Consider the following 17,169-nt stretch of genomic DNA (forward strand, 5'->3'; position numbering starts at 1 on the left):
TAATAAATACTGTATTGAGTTGTGGGAGAGGAGAAAAAATAGCTGCTATAATACCAGAGGGGGTAGTTTTGGGCTTGGTTTATTAAACATTTTAGCACTAAATTATAGTATAGGCAACAACCTTGAGAGAATTTTAAGGTGAACAAGTGGACTGAATCTTCACCAACATGCAAATAATTGTGTGCACAAGATTTACAAGTACAATTTTAGAGGTGCTCAGATACTACAGTGATGAAAACTTAGAAAATCTGTCCCACTTCCATCCTTAATATATGTGATTTCACAGTGTTGCTAGTCTGCCTTCTCTGCCCCTTCAATTCTGTGGATTAGATTTAGATTATAAAATTTTTAGGGACTTGGAATATGTCTTTGTATAAGAAGCTGAAATGATTTACCAAGTGAACCATTTTCATCAAAGGAAATTCTTTGACATTCATACCACTGAAGTCCTGAAGAGCAGCAAAATGTAGATTAGAGTATGAATCCACACTAATTCATTTTTACTTTCTCTCCCCAGTTCATTGGTTGAAGAGTTTAGAAAGACACTTTGTGCTTTATGGCAAGGGAGCCAAACTGCATTTAGCCCAGAATCTTTATTTTACGTCGTTTGGAAAATCATGCCAAATTTTAGGTAAGTTCTGTAAGACAAAGAACAGTGTTCTTGAATGTAACCTTACGCCTGTGCCCTAATCTGGCTCCTGGAAAATATTCCATGCAACCTCCCCGTGCCCACAAATGTAGCTTTCAAATGCGACTTCACTTTGATCTAGAGACTTTCATTCATCGGGATAATTGCTTGTTGCCAGTACCCACACTGCATATAGTAGAGTCAGAGAAGACAAATCTCTTGTATACAAGGACTAGAGTACATAATTCTGATGAGTAATGGCTTGCTTCTAGGGGCAGGAGAGCCAAGATAATAATTATTCATCACTGAGAATAAGCAATTTACAGAACCTAAACTTTTGGCTATGATAGGAATGATATTTAAAAAAAAAACCAGTTGTCGTAGCTCTAAGTAACACATACTGGGCAAAACTTCCTTGATTCTCAAAACAGTCTAGCTACTGCTAATGTAACTCTAAGTAAGGGCTATAAGACACTGGGTGTTACGCACACTGTCAAAAAAAAGTTACCCAAGTAAATCAAAGTATCATTCCTCTCCAAGGTCTCCCTGTCCTGGCCCCTGAACCTCTTTCAAAGGAGCACTGAAACCTGTTAGGATTTGTGAAGGTAAGTTGCTCCATGTTCTCAGGTAGTAAAGATGTTCTGTTATCTGTTACATCTCCAGCAGTGCTGAAAAGATGCTGTGAACGCACATGCTTACCTGAATAACCCAGAAAATAAAAGTCCATCTTTAGTATTCTTCACACTGCCTAACATGTGTTTTACTGGCTTATGAGAATCAAGGAAGTTTAATACCAGAGGCTTCAAGCAATGGCCAAAACGTTCTAGGCATAAGAATATTATCTCTAATAAGCTTGATGAGTTACCCCATTATCCGTAATAAACCTACCCTACAGATCTTGTGTGACTGAGCAGGGAAATCTGTTCTCTAGCAAATTTTCAGCACTGTGGGTTCTATCATGGCTTTTAACATAAAGTGCTGCCCTCTTCTGGGAACTTGGCACTCTCGGGAGAGGGAGAATTTGTGACCCACTGGTAACACCAGCTGTCTAGGAACTCTTCATTAATGAAAGGTACTAGTTGTGCACTCTGCCTTCCTTCGGCCATATCTGTCCCTCTATTGAGTGAAGCCAAAATAATGCGGTAAACCACATGGAAAGAAAAGTCAGACACTCGCTGTGTTTTCCCCTGCATTTGGAGGAGGGGAGGGGGCAGCAGCCTTTGCTGGAGGGGGAAAATAGATGTTCTGTGTTGAATTGCATCATGCTGTATAAGTTACTGGTGCTCCATTTAGAATCCCAAATCTCCTTCTGCAGTGTTAACCAGCTCAAAGGGGCTACATGCAGGGTGGGCTTAGGATAGATGGACAGGGTTGGAGCTGGTGGCATGACAGCTACGAGCCAGCTATTCTACTTGTATTTGTGCAGAGTGGAGTGATGGAGGGGCCTTGGAGCTGAGATCTGGTTGGTTAGCTTTTAAGAGGTTTTAGCTAACTGTGGCATCTTCTGCCCTCCCTCGCCACTATAGGCCCCATCTCCCTAATAGAAAAGTGTAGCATAGTGGAAAACAACTGGAAATTGCTGATATTGCAGTGTAGATCTCTCCAAATCTGTGTGGGAATAGGGAGTATAGCACATGGCTAGGAATTGCATATTATACATTCAGTACAGTTGTGGAATGATGGCAAACTGTAGTGTGTTTCTGCAGGCTGTATCTGTTACGAAAGCTTGGTCTTTGAGCAGTTTAATATGGCAGATCGGCTGCACAGAGAGAGTTCCATAGCCTCTTGGTGGGGTGAAGTATGTTTATTATTGTTCATGAATTCTGAGGTTTTTTTCCCGTGATGACTGTTCCTTTTGTATCACTTTTTGCCAATATGTGGATGGGCTGGATTGAATTGTTTAAGTGCATTGGGACCTGCTGTTTAGGTGCTGCTGGGATCTGAGGTCTGTGTGAGAAGCTGTATTCCCCACCACAGGAACTTTGGTCATTTTATTTTAGATTGTTCAGTTAACATTCCAAAGATATTTGTACTTGGGTGAACGGAATACAAACCTTACAAAGTGCTATAGTATAAATGTAAATAACAATAAAACATTTACAAATCAAATTACATCACATTTCAGATCAAATATATGTCCCATTTCATTTAAAATATCTGTCCTTTGGCTTAAGTAATGTTGTCTGTAACACATTCTTGCTGATAATGCTGTTCCCATAAATTTTCTTTCTTCTGTTGTAACTCTGCTAAGCTATATAAAATGTGGATATATCTATTAAACAACCTAAGCAATTCCTTCATTAATTCAGTATCTTCTAATGACTGCATTTAAACCCCAGTCTTTCTTACATTGATCACGCAGCTCAGAAAGAATTCTGCCTCATTCATTTGTTCTGGAGTCATAGTCCAGTTTGTATAAACATTAAACATCTTCTGTTTAGTATCTATGCAAAGTTAACTTGCAGATATCGCATCCTTTACCAGATAATCTTTTTAATTCTGAATTCCATCTCTAGTGACCTGATGAAGATAAATACCAATCAAGAAAACGACGCATTAGAAATTTTAGATTTTGGAGTATTAATAATTTTACTTCCAAAATATTTACTTGATGTTAGTTTTAATAAATCTAACTCTCTCTCTAGGGTAACAATTTGGAACCACTATTGTAACAGTAATGGATTGAAGGTTCCTTGCCTCTGCTTACATCTTGTGTGCATAGTTGTTGTACAATAATTATTGTACTGTAACAAAAAATATTCTAAACATTTAGATAAAGCACTTAATTTTACCAGGGATGATGTAAAAGGAATTGGAGGGGGAACCAAGCTGATCATCTTAAGAGTTCATAGACTGTCTTCAGCTTGATGCAGCACAGCAATAGACTGCTCTAAATGTTCTGAGTCACACCTGCCTTCATTTTCCTGTGTTTGATTTCACAGCTCTGCTTTCACTGCTGTTGTGGCAAAGCTAGGCAGTTTCTCAGTGATGCTTGTTGTGACTCTGGTTTGGAGGAAATGGCTCTTGTTATGCTTGTTCGGGGATAAAGGAGGGATGCTTATTTAAGGTTTTAGTGTATGTTCACTTTAACCTTGGCTGAGATTTTGTAGGAAGCTTGGTGTGCAGTGACTGCATTCTGTATTAGGCATGTCACCTTTCCTATGGGCATGTGCCAGCGTATGCATTCTGTGCTCACTCAGCTAACCACAGGTTCTCCAACTCTGTGATGTGTTCCGTACTGTTGAGAGTTTTGTATAGACACTGCCCCTTCTGTTCATGACTTTAGAAACCACCACCCATCCCACTCAGTCACATATCCTGGTGGTAACTGCATCAGTTGCTTACATGGAATAGGAGAATAATATGTGATGGATTTTTAGTTTATTAGTGAAACTTAAAGGACCAGAACTGCAGAGAATGCAGCTCTCTGCAGCCCATGGTTTGGGAACTTCTGTACTAATCCTATGAAGGGTTGTGTAGCTATCTGTTACTGTGATGATGTGTCCCCCCACTTCATTTGGGGCTGGGTGCTTTGAGTCTTACGATGTATTCATAGAGATTCCTGCTGACTTTCCTTGAATTATTACATCCTTTAGCTTACTGGTAACTTATAAAAACTTGCTTACCTGACTGCTGTTGGCTTCCTACAGCCTAGCTAGCAGTGAAGTACTGATTGCTTCTTGTGTGAGCAACATCTTTCTGCTACTGCATCCATTGTACTTCAGAGACTCTACAAACTTCCATAGTCAGTTGGGTGTCTGAGTCCAAATGTAATGAGAAGAATTGTGCCTCAAATGCATTTCTTCACTCAGATGTTGCAAGATTACCCAGAGTGGAGGTTGAAACCCCTCCATACAATTCTAAACACCGTTCCGTAGCCCAGCCAAGGGATGGGGGATACATTCCTGTCATTTCAAAGAGCTCGTGCTATTACTGCAGGAGGCTTGTGGAGAACACAGCCTGGGAATGAAACCCTTTACCTGAGAGAAGAGAGCCAGTTGACAGTGTTAAAAGAAATGATGGGTCTGGTGTCTGAAGAAAATCTGCTCAGAACTTTTGTCCAAAAACTACTGAATCTCTTAGATGCCAAAAAAGTGTGATGTAAAACCAGGTTTTCCCAGTCCAAGATTCTAGTATGTTGTGCATCATTTATGATGATCAGTTCAAACTGCAAACCTGCTCAATGCAAACCACAGTTACTTCCAAGTCCAAATATGCCTCTCCCCCCTATGGATATGAATGCCACATCCCTTCTTAATATACCATGCAACAAACAAACCTATACAAATGGAGTGACAGACTGATAACCAATAACCCCAAAGGGGAAGGGCGGGAGTGATTGTGCAACCCTGAGGGAAGGATTAAGAGAGAGCCACCTCCGTCTGCTACTGTTCCCTTTTAGGTTGCACCACTTCAGGCACTTGAAAGAAGTGCTTGGCCTTAACCACATAGGTTCACAACTGGTCAGCAGTTGCAGTGGCTTGGCACATGTGTGACTCTGCCCCACCTGCAATATGGGCTAGCCATGAAGGTCCAACCCTCCTTGCTGCACAATAGTGAGAGTTACTGCCTGTCCCGTGTCAGAACTGCTCAAGAGGCAAGAATCAAGTACATGTACAATTATTGCTCGGTGTCCAGCATTCCTTTGTATTGTTTTAAAAAACAAGGAATTTTGTTTTTAAATATAAAGTTTTTAAAAAAAAAATTGGACAAGAGGAGTGGGAAATTTAGAATTCTGCCAGTTGTACACATGAGCATAATACAAGCTGTGTCTTTGAGATCATATTGCAGTCTGATCTAAACTAATTGCTTAGCTTGTCTAGACCAGTTCACTCCAGGTTTCCAGAGATGTGTGGCGAGTACAGCCAAAGTAATAGAAATTGCACAAACACGTGTATCCTACAAGATATTAAGTAACAGGCTATTCTTTTGGTTTGAATGTTGGAACTACTTTGAGCCAATATGTCAGAAATAAAGATGCAGTTTCTTTAAATTGTCTGAATATTTTTGTGTTAAGGGGATACCAGCAACAAGATGCCCATGAGTTCATGCGTTACCTGTTGGACCATCTACATTTGGAACTCCAAGGAGGCTTTAATGGTGTTTCTCGCTCGGTAATTTTGCAAGAAAATTCAGGTCTCTCTGCAAGCAACAAATGTTGCATGTAAGATATTGTTTTAATTACTTCAACAACTTACCATCATGATGGGGCTCCATGCATGAATCACAGTATCCCAGGGGAGTGAACTACCCTATGACATCATTATTTTGTATATTTAAACAAATATCTAAAGAAATAAGCTAAAGTAGCATCACACTGTGGAGCCACTTTGTCAAAGCACCAAAGTCTTAGTGTGTCTTGGATCGATTTTTTTTTTTCATAGTAGTTGTGTAGTTTTTGTATACAACTGTCTTGAGTTCAGGCTAGACAAAATTACACACTGATCAGTGGCATGTTAATTATAAATGGGCAACAGGTTTTTTACATGAGTGGAACAGGAAGTGGCAGTACATTCAAGATTTGCCATAACTGGATTTTTTTCTAGCAATACAACATTCTGTATTTGTATCTCAGCTAAGAGATACCCTTGAAGCAGCTGCTGCTTTAATTTGCCTTTGATAATGTAGGGTTTGCCTTCAGTTTTCCTATCATTCCGTTTTGAAAGTGAAGCACATTTGGGTGCCTTTCAAATCTTTTGGTCTGGAAATGCTGACACTTCCTGAATTATTTTTTCTAAGTGTGCTCTGCTAGATTGAAAACAGCACTGAGACCAAAACATTTATTTTGCTTTAGGCAGGAATGTTAACAGTCAGTTCAGCCTGGATTTTGGTCACTGGGCAGACTCCCTGTGTTAGGATTATCTGAGAGTTATGTCTGTCCTGATCTATGCAGGAAAAGGGATTACAAGTTAAACAGGCCTGAGCAGGGCAGGTGAGTACTGCATAGGCTTGATTACAGTATGTTACAAGTGTTCTACGACCCACTTTTAATTAACTCTGTAATTATAACTGTTGTGCCTGAAGTCACTGGTCTTACAGCACTAGTAGTATGATCTTTCGTATTAAATAACATTAGTCATTAAATTTCTTGGTTCATGCAAAACACATGCACCGCAATCAACTGTATCTAAAAACCCTGTTAGACTTGAATACAGAATGTTGCAAGGTTGGTTTTAGATATCTGGCTGAAAATCTTGCAATCCTCAGCTGATCTGAGCCTGGAACTGAGACTTGAACGGCAGCTTTGCCTGAAAAAAAAGATTTGCTCCAATGAGAGCAGTGTACAGATAGTGCTATAAACTTGCCTTATATGAAATATTGAGAGTTTATTAATCAGGGCTGAAGGAGGTGGCTTGTAATCTCACAGCGCAGGTTTTCTGCAGCCCGGCACGTGGTTGGAAACCTGACAATATAAACTAGCAAATTATTCTGGTTTCTTGTAATGTTAATTACTTTGAAATATTTGTTTTCATTAAGCATTAAGAACCTGACAAAATGTGGCAGTGTTAGGCATTTACACTTGAATGTTTTAAAAGGTCAGTGTCCCCAGTTGTTACTTATTTCTGTTGTCCTTCATCTTTCTCACCACCTCTGCCATTGTGATGGCTTCCAGGGCTAAGATCAGGAGAAAGCAGTGCTCCTGGCAGTTAGCCTGATGTTTTGTATCAGACAAGCACAAGTTGATCGGGTGGGTTTTTCCCTTGCCTCTTCATATAGTACTACGTGATGGAAACACATCTCATGGTGCATATAGTAGAGCTGCTTTGGCTGGTTGACTTAGCACTCTAGCTAAGAATCTCCTTCTATTTTGAAGCTTTTAAAACAAAAAGATTATAAGTGCCTTATGAATGAACAAAGAAACAATGACACAATGTTTAGCATGTTTTTGCAATGAAAATGTCTTTTTGGAAGTGACCTGCTTTAAAAAGCCCTAAAGATGTGAAGTAAAAAGTAGGGAGCAGGTTCAAAGAGAAAATACACCCTAGTTCACCTAGCTTGAGAGAGAGCTGTCACATAGAAAACTGCTCTTAAAAATAACATCCGCATAATGTTAAAATCGTATGCGCTCTGAAGAAAATGAACTGTATATAAGCATAGCCTTTAAAAAGATTTGGGATGCTTATCTAGTTTTTCCATTGAAGATCTGTTTATGAGTACTTGCATAGAGTATAGATTCCTGTTCCGTCTGGGGTTCCAATATCTTTGCTGTATTAACATTTGCTCCATGGAATCTAGTGATGAGTGAAAGGACCATGTAAATGAACCCAATCCTTGTTTGTTACACCCAGACCAAACTGCCTGATTGTTTTTGACATGTTATAAGCAATAAAATATTTCACATGCTAAAATGCAGCGTAAAACAGAAATTCTGATGAGTTTCTTTCCTTCATGGTGGTTTGTTTAGAAATGGAGCCTCTACTGTTGTCACAGCTATATTTGGAGGCATTCTTCAAAATGAAGTAAACTGCTTAATATGTGGAACTGAATCTAGAAAGTTTGATCCATTCCTAGGTAAGGTATCTTTCTCTTTCAAAGTATTGGCTACCACATTAAAGCTCTGAATCTTCATGTAGCTGACAAATCTGTGATGGAGCTGAGATTTTACAATGTAAAACTTCAGTAAGAACTAACTTTTTATTTTGATCTAAGAAATTCAATTGTATTTTTTTCTTTCCTAGACCTTTCACTAGATATTCCAAGTCAGTTCAGAAATAAACGTACTAAGAATCAAGAAAATGGACCAATGTGCACACTACGGGGTAAGAGTTCGTGGTGAGTGAAATCTTGGCCCCACTGAAATCAATAGGCTTTCAGCTGACTTCAGTGGAGCCAGGATTTCACCCAGAGTGTTTGTAAATGTGATTACTGCAACCATATCCCACTCAGTTCTTTATCTGGAACATGATAGCACCTTTGGGGAGACGGAGATTTTATTTCTTGAGTTAGAGCCCAAAAGTAACTATTTTCAGAATTACATGGATCCAGTTTAAGATTGATTTCTTCTCTTTCAACCTTATATTTCTGCCTGACTTTCACTGAAACTATTACTGTACTATAAAATGGCTGGATTACAAGCCCTGGCTCCTGAATTCCTCTGTCTAGCACCAGCAGTGCAAGCATCACCCACCACCTCATCAGTGTGCTTCAGAAATGATCTGTAAGGGTTAGTGGGTCCATGTCTGTTCAGTCCTTGGCCTTTATGAAGAGACTGCCTACAAAGAGTAACTGCCCACTAAAAACCAGCCAGAAGTCATCTCTTGGTCTCTTATTAGTGCTTCTGAATTCTCTTCCTTTTAGATTGTCTTCGCAGTTTTACAGACTTGGAAGAACTTGATGAGACAGAGCTCTATATGTGCCACAAATGTAAAAAGAAACAGAAATCCACCAAAAAATTCTGGATTCAGAAACTACCAAAGGTAAGTGCAAATATGAGTGTCTGGTGAAACTTTAAAGGGAATTAATAACTTGACCAATAAACATATGTAACCATAATCAAAGACTTAACCTAATGAACTCTGTCTTTCATGTTTAATACTATAGGTGCTATGCTTACACTTGAAACGATTTCACTGGACAGAATATCTGAGAAACAAGGTTGATACATATGTAGAATTTCCCCTCCGGGACCTAGACATGAAATGCTACTTGTTAGAGGTACAGAGACTCTTACTGATGTATACACTGGAAATTTGTTCTGTTTTTATCATATGTTATGGAACATAGAAGGTGTCAGTTGACTTCTTAAAAGCTGTTTTCTCTACTTTGAACTGCAGCCGGAGAACAGTGGCCCAGAAAGCTGTCGATATGATCTTGCAGCTGTTGTCGTACATCATGGTTCAGGGTAAGTATGCTCAGTGAGTACCTGGGGTGAAGTACTAGCCTTATTGAAGGCAATGGCCAAATTCCTGTTGACTTCATTGGGGTCAGAATTTCACCCATAATGTGCATGTTGGTTCTGTTAGCAGCTGTGCTAACATGGAAATAAAAAGCAGCTTTATATTCCAGTGGGGACTTTTACCAAAAATGTTAATTGTTCAGTCTATCAGAGGTCTCCTGCTGTGAGTCTCCACTCTTGTCCCCTGAGTAACAGATGGAAATCTGAAACTTATTAAAAATGAGGATTGTCCCTTTGCTTCTTTCAAATTGGAAAGTAAAGTCCTTCTGGAAAGTATTTAAGCTGAGAGAGAGGTCCGGTGGCCATAAAAACTGACATTTCACTTAGCCACTAACAACTAAATTTCAATGTTTCTTCTTTGTTTGTTCAACTTGAAAGCACATGCAGGTTTATGCAAAGGGAAAGTGCTCATCTAGAACAATGTAGACTTTGGACTGGCAGACTGACAGCAGTGGTCCTCTCCCACAGGAGTGAAGCTTCAAACTGAGAGCCAACTGGGATGCTCTGGAGTTGGATAGTAGTTGTATTTTGAATTAAAGATATTTTGCAGTCTTTGATCCTTTGAGAGTCAGTAGTAGTGACATGATGACTTTCTTCTTCCAGGATATTGTGTAATTAAGTCCCAAGATTGAGGGATGGTAGGACAATTCTTTAGAAGAAACTATGCTGTTTTCTAATAGTGGGAATTCTTGCTGTTGTCACTAGAACTCACTGTTCTATCTCAGTTGAATTGAGGGTGTTTTCAGCAAACATGTATTTGAAAACGTTCACTCTAGCAGGCTGCCCTTGTTGCGTTCTTCCAAAGATGAGTGGTCTGATATCTGAAGTAGGACTAAATCAAACGGTCTGACTTTCAAATGGAGTCTTCATTAGCACTACCACAGAACGCCCATGGCAGCTGCTTGAAAGCTCAGAGAATACAAAACATAGTTGTAGTGGACATCAGTGTAAACTGGACATGATTGGAATGAATTAGGTGGGTGTGAACTATGATGATATATAAGATACAGCTGTTAGCCATGCAAGTGTGAGATGGCCTTGTCTTGAGGCAGCATGAGTAATGAAACTTGGCTGTTTTCTGGTTCTTAATTATATGTACAAGGATCCAAGACATGGCATGTGATCTGTATAAAAACTTCAGTTAGTTTCCAACCTATGTTCGTTGTGATGACACTTTCCCTGTGCACTTGGTTTGAAATCATGGTAACTCAAGCAGGATTCAGCTAGAACTAGTTGGAAGGAATTCTGAATATAAAATTAAATGACAGAACATGGTAAAACTCAAATTTTATTTCTGTTTGTAAGCTGATGATTACTTTTATCTTAAATGCTACTGAATCTAATCTTACAGAGGTAAAACTTGTATTTAAGTTCACTGGGAGTTTTGCTTGCAAAAGGACTTGGGGGCTTGGATTATGCTAAAACTTAGATACTTTTTATGAAGTCCCAAAAAGGAAGCAATTGTCTGCATGTGGTTCGTATCAAATCTTGACACTATTAAAGATGCTTTTGCATGGAAAATCTTTCTTACCCTTTTAATGCCTTTGGGTTTAAGCTGACCAATTATGGAGGCTGTTCAGTTTCCCACCCTCTAACCTGGGAGAAGCCTTATGATAGAATATAGTCAATTAGTGCTTGCCCTGTTGTTGTCCTGTATAGCGCAGAATGAGGTGGTAAATTTCCTTTTATTGATCCCACTTTGTGTGTCTCATTGCTTTCAGCGTTGGCTCTGGACATTACACAGCCTATGCAACTCATGAAGGTCGCTGGTTCCATTTCAATGACAGTACTGTAACTCTGACCGATGAAGAGACCGTGGTAAAGGCAAAGGCCTACATCCTCTTCTATGTGGATCGGCAGGCCAAATCTGGATCTGATAAACTTTAATACCTCCTTTTAATCCTCACTTATCAAGTCCTTCAGACAAAACATTTCCAATTCTCCATAAATACTTGATCCAAGACTATTAATTTCATTGTGCACTTTTCAACTTCCTCGTGTGGGTTTTAGTTTTGTTGTGTCAATGGTGGTTTGGACATTGACTTATTGAACTTGGACACAAACTAACCTTTTTTTTTTTTTTTTAAGTTCTACCAGAAAACCTCAGCAGATATTTTGATTTGCTGCTTTAGTTGTGATAACTCAATTTTTATATATATAGTTTCATGAACTACTTAGTTATTTGATTTTTATATTAATGTTTTCAGTTCTCACTTTCTAAAGGCACATTTACATCAGAGAAGCTTTGTATCCTCTTTATAAGCAAGAGAAACGTGTTCCTGATTATGAAGAGCAATAGAATTTCATGCTGCTCTCACAGCTGTTATGTAGATAAGATTGAATCACTTTTAAATCAAGCAATTGCTTGCACATACTGTTTGCCCCAGTGCAAGAAACTTAACAGTGACCTCTGAACAATCACTCTTTGCCTGCAGAAGAGATGAGATGTGGCATCATTAAGTAGACTGGGTAATTGCTGCTATCAGTGTGTATCAAGGCTGCTGTCTTTCAGGACTCCTTGTAAATAAATAGTTGATTCAGTTGTATTTGTACTGCAAATTCAAGTGTTTCTCATTTGTACTTTTTCCCCTACAAAAGAGACATTTAAATTATTACCCTAATCATATACGTGTCTTGGGATTTTAATTTACTTTTTAAAAACTGAAATGGAATTGCTAGAGTGATATCTCAATTTTTAGCATTTATCCCAAAGTTTGATAGCAAGCACTTGCTTCTGAAGCTAGCAGGCTCCATGGGGTTGGGCCACTGTGAATGTGGGGGCTTCACACAGGAGAGGTTTTTGTCTCAATATAACTCCCATTTGCCCACATCCCCTTTCAGCGTGATTAAAAACCACCAGTCTCTGTTTAGGACTGAAAGGCGGGTTTGGAGATAGACTTTGCATGGTATGTTGTTATACCTAATCCAGACTTAGGCTCAAACTGGTAGGGAAGATGCATTTAAGTCTATATGCAGGGATATTACAGTTCATGCAAATTGTGGAGCTAACGCTGCCCCTTTAGGTGAGCATATACCCTCACTAACTGCAGTATTTAATTAGTAGTGCACCATTCTTCATGGTCTCTTGACCAAAAGAAGAGGCAAGATGATATTTCTGAAGTTGAAATGTAAGACATCTGTTTATATTAAACCTCTTATCAGCTTAGTGGAAGAATTCAGTGTTAGCAGCTGGAATTTCGGCTGTTCTGGTACTGCTGAGAGAGAAGAGCCCAGTATAGATTGAATGACACTGAACTCCCCTTTCCCTCCTCTTCTGTTTGCCTACTGCCTTTCACCACACTCCCATAATCTCAAAAGTTTTTGTGGGAAGGCTGGAGCTCTCTGCCTGCCAAGACAGCTATCCCACCAGACCCCTCTTACTAGTGATATATTCCCAAGAGTTTACAAACAGGTGTGTTTATATTTAGCTGAGTAAAAACATTTGCCTTCCCCTGGTTGTATCTCCTTGAAGGGCCACATTTGTCAGCAGGTAGATGTAGAATGCATTTCAGTATTAGTTGACTAAGCACCAGCGCTCCTGACTGGGGAAGCCTGACAATTGCAAAACAAACAAACAAAAAAAGTTTTAATTACCTGTTTGATCCATCTCAGATGTTGTTTAAAAAGAAATTGGCTTTATATAAAACTGCAGAAATGTTCAGTATTGCTAAATTGTGTATGAAAATATGTAAACTATACACTTACCTAAACCTAATAGTGACTATCACTTGATATGTTAAGTGGCAGATATACCAGGATGTCTTTATTTTGTTGTTGAACAATAAATAGATTATTCATTGCTTCAAACTGTAGCCATCAGCTTGTTAACTACTGTTTTTGGACCTCTGCAGCTAGAGCTTATGTTCTGATCAGAACCAGCAGCTGTTATCACATTTAAACACAATAAAAAAGTAATTGGCAGAGTTCATTTCACCACTGATGGCAATTCAGGATGTAATTTTGGGGATTAAACCTTAGGCCACAGGCACTTGAGCCAGCACTAAAATTGCTCTAGAATTTGTTTAATATATGTGTTGAGAATAACAATCATGACATGATCTGGTCGATTTATTTAACTTGCAGTGAATTTAGTGCATATTGTTCAGACACCCAGTGATGTAAATGTGCCTTTCTGTATTTTTAGGAACTTAAGTTCATAAACTTCATCAACATTATTCCCTCTATTTTAAAGGTGATTATTTCTCTCTCAGCTTTTTTTGCCCAAATATTGTCTTACACATTTCCTCTCAATACCACTTTTCACGTATCATAAGAGAATTGTCTTGGCCATGTGCTAAACAGAATATGATGTATGCCATTGGCTATCAGAACATCATGCAGTTGTCATAGTTTGTTCTTGAAGCAGTTTGCTACAACTCAGCCATATGCATCTATGGGACAAGTACACTGTAAATCCTTTCCTAATGTAGCTTACTCCCACTGCAAACACAGATGGACAGTATAAACAATTTTTTGTGGCAACACAAGTATTTCTCTTCCAGGTGGAGAACTTTCCTTATCCACTGTATTCTAGTCAGTGCCCTCCCTCCCCCCCCCAAAAAAGGCAACTGAGCACTGACCCAGTAACCTATACTGCACCTAGCTTAGTATTAAATTTTTAACCTTACATGTATATCCTATATTTATCTACTTTTTTTGAGCAGGGTGGGGAAAAGGACATTTTAAGCCCAATCTGTTTCTTTTCTGTTATTCACTGCTGGTCTGATTTGCTTTCTGCAAGCACGTGGTTTTTGCAGTTCAAGAACTTGGCCGGTATTCTACACCAAAAGAAAAAGGTGGTCCTTGGGGTGTCGTGTCGCTCGTTGTTTAAAGCTGCATCTACAACTGGAAATGCAGTTTATGTGAAACAATGGGGGAATTCCCAGTTGTTCATCCCTGCTTCAGCAGACTGCATGGTGATTGATCCCATACAGTATGGGGGTGAGCGCCTACAAGGAGTACAGTCAAAGGTGCTTTTCCCAGTGATCATCGATGTCATGTGGAGTGGGTTTACATCTTTTTCTTGATGGTGCAAGGCAGTGTGGACCTGTATCAAAGGCAGAAAGCCATTTGTAAGACTTGCTGAATGGATGGAAAGCATGACACTTGTTCAAAAGTTTGCCTAATGCTGTTTCATTTCTGATGTCTGTCTCTTACTAATGAGGAGGTAATCAGCACCTTGAAAACTCTCATTCCGTTGTGCTTTAGAATATCCTGAAGTACTGTAGTGCCATAGATGGAATTGTTTACCATTAAAATCTAATGTGTAAGTTTCTATGAGGACCATTGACTGTGCATTAATGGGGTGAATGCAAGTAACAATCATAAAATGTTTTTATGGCATATGTGCCATTAAAGGCTCTCTTTAGAATGTGAAAAACTTCCTATCCTGTCCCAGCTTCTCAGCATATTATTACTCTGTGTGAGTAAAACTGCTTTTTAGACTTTTGTGCAGAGGCAGTAGAATCAGCTTCTTTACCTTCTGAGAAATAGCTGATGACAAAAGCATTTTTTCAGAACTTCTTTAGCTAGGTCTATTTGCTATTTAGCCTCTAACTAACTTGGGATATGTCATGTTTACAGTGCTCTTAACTTCCACTGGGCATATACATTTACACCAAAAGTAATACACCATGTGCATGTCCCTGACCGTACACAGTTATCACACAAGCAAAAATGCTTTATCAGCAGGTGCTATTTGTTCACAAGTAAAAGCAGTGTGGGGGGCAACATTCCTCTCCTCCTTTCCTTAACTACTGTTACATCTTTGCCACTTATTCTGTGGTTTTACAGTCATAGCCTCTTCTTACCAGCTGCTGGGGGAAAGACCCCTTCTCATCCACCCTGAGCACCTGGCTCATGTTAAGAAACAGGAAGTATATACAGGCCTATATGCAAATACTTTATCTTTACAATAGAAATTAACAATTCCTTGCGAAGAGGCCACTAGTTGCCCCTTCATCAAGCTATTGTCTTTAATATACACACAACAAAACAGCCCAGTGCATGAGGCACAGTAACTTTGAGGCCTGGCCTATGCTAAAAGTTTTCACCCTCCCACAGCACTTGTGAAAATTCCACACCCCTCCATGGCAACTTCACCCCAGCTGTAGACAGCACTAGTCAGATGTAGACAAAGGCTATGGATTTCAATCTGTTCTTAGGCCAAGTCATGAAAGATCCTGACAGAAAGCGACAATTTCAAGGTGCCTCTAGGGAAAGTGTTAAATGCAACTTCAGTAGCTTCACTTTCACTGGTAAACTAAGCTCAATCCAAAGTGTAACTAACTGTAGCCATATCACTTAACTTCTGGGATTTGAGTACAATCAGTGCCGATTAAACTCTGTGCAAACTGACATTTTAGGTTTAGCAGAGCTGTGTTAAGAGGAGAATAAGTAATTTATAATGGATTGAGATTCAGCTAGCTATCCAAAATTGCCATCTTTAGTATCAAACTCCACAATATATTTATTGTAGCCTATAACTTTGTTTTCAGTGGCAAGGCCATAGAAAAGGACTGTCTTACCAGCTACCTGTTTTCAAATGTCACTTCTCTCCTGTGAGTGCTGCAGTACTTCAGGACGCTGCTTTACAGAATCGTGTTAGATTGGTCTCCACAAGAGGCACAAAGTGCCTTTGCTAACAAATTGTTGCTGGAAAAATATTGTAAATGGACATGGCACTACAGGGCCTCCCATTTAGTGACTGTGTCTCTGTTCAGCATATTCCTTTCCAAATCCAACCATAGATATCGTCCCACAAGCCAACAGGAGCTTGGAGCTAGTGCCTGCTTAATTACCACCAGGGTTAGCAATGGTGCACTAATCAGCGAGACCATTTTTGCTGCTCTGTCCCTTTGCTTCAGCCCCCTCTGCTATCAGAGATGTGCAGACTTAAGCCCCTTCTGAGGGCAGAGCTGTTATTTTTATGCACCACTTTCTACCCTGCATGTAGAACCTTATGGGGGATAATGCATGAACAATGATATGATGCTTAGGCCTTTTCTCCATTGGTTCAGTAGATAGTGCTTTTGGAACAAAAAGGCTTGATAACTGACATAATGGCCTCCAAGTATTTGTGGGCAAACTCCAAGGAGGCAAAAAACTTAATTAGCAGAAGTATTGTAAGGACATTTCTGATGACTAGCAGGAAAACCTTAACACAGCCTCATTCATTTTGTGCTGGGAAAGTCTCCTAAATGAAGTGGGAAGAGGCGCCAATGCTGGATGTCTTTAAAAGCCAACTGGCCTATGTACTTATAAATACACTGAAAGAAACAATCCTGCATTGAGATAGACATAGAAGAAAAAATCCTAACAGCTACAGTTGTGTGTAATCACACTGATTCCCTCTGTTCCTCCCCCTGCCCCACACCTTTTAAAAGACTTTTTGTGCTATACAAGTGAAAAAGATCTTGTTTAAAATCTACTTAAGTAAAGGCTGGGTCACACCTTAGAGCGAGGGTGCTATTGCTGCCTAGTACCAGCTGCAAACCCAACCCTAGCCTTTTTGTTGTCGGAGATTAGACATCACCTAACTGCCACTTTACAGTACTTTTCTCCACTTTCAAACAGTCTGCCTCTCCCATGCCTAGATCAAGGGCACTAGCAACAGCTTCAGCCTACGCTCAACACCACTGAACTG

At 39.5% G+C, this 17,169-nt stretch overlaps 2 protein-coding genes across 8 annotated transcripts in view; one reads left to right on the plus strand and one right to left on the minus strand.

Annotated features, from left to right (window-relative positions):
- Nucleotides 1-12,150, plus strand: part of USP3 (ubiquitin specific peptidase 3) — a 66,956-nt gene extending 54,806 nt beyond the window's left edge. Inside the window, exons 8-15 of the mRNA XM_030576964.1 lie at nt 518-631; nt 5,646-5,792; nt 8,034-8,140; nt 8,308-8,388; nt 8,927-9,045; nt 9,170-9,283; nt 9,403-9,470; nt 11,246-12,150. Of these exons, the coding sequence (XP_030432824.1) occupies nt 518-631; nt 5,646-5,792; nt 8,034-8,140; nt 8,308-8,388; nt 8,927-9,045; nt 9,170-9,283; nt 9,403-9,470; nt 11,246-11,411 (916 nt within the window). The 3' untranslated portion in view covers nt 11,412-12,150. The remainder of the gene's footprint in view (nt 1-517; nt 632-5,645; nt 5,793-8,033; nt 8,141-8,307; nt 8,389-8,926; nt 9,046-9,169; nt 9,284-9,402; nt 9,471-11,245) is intronic.
- HERC1 (HECT and RLD domain containing E3 ubiquitin protein ligase family member 1) overlaps nt 1-17,169 on the minus strand; it is a 266,405-nt gene that overhangs the window by 15,318 nt on the left and 233,918 nt on the right. The gene's annotated exons all lie outside the window — the stretch shown is intronic.

Source organism: Gopherus evgoodei, chromosome 10, assembly GCF_007399415.2.
Source record: "Gopherus evgoodei ecotype Sinaloan lineage chromosome 10, rGopEvg1_v1.p, whole genome shotgun sequence".
Classification (NCBI taxonomy): domain Eukaryota; kingdom Metazoa; phylum Chordata; order Testudines; family Testudinidae; genus Gopherus; species Gopherus evgoodei.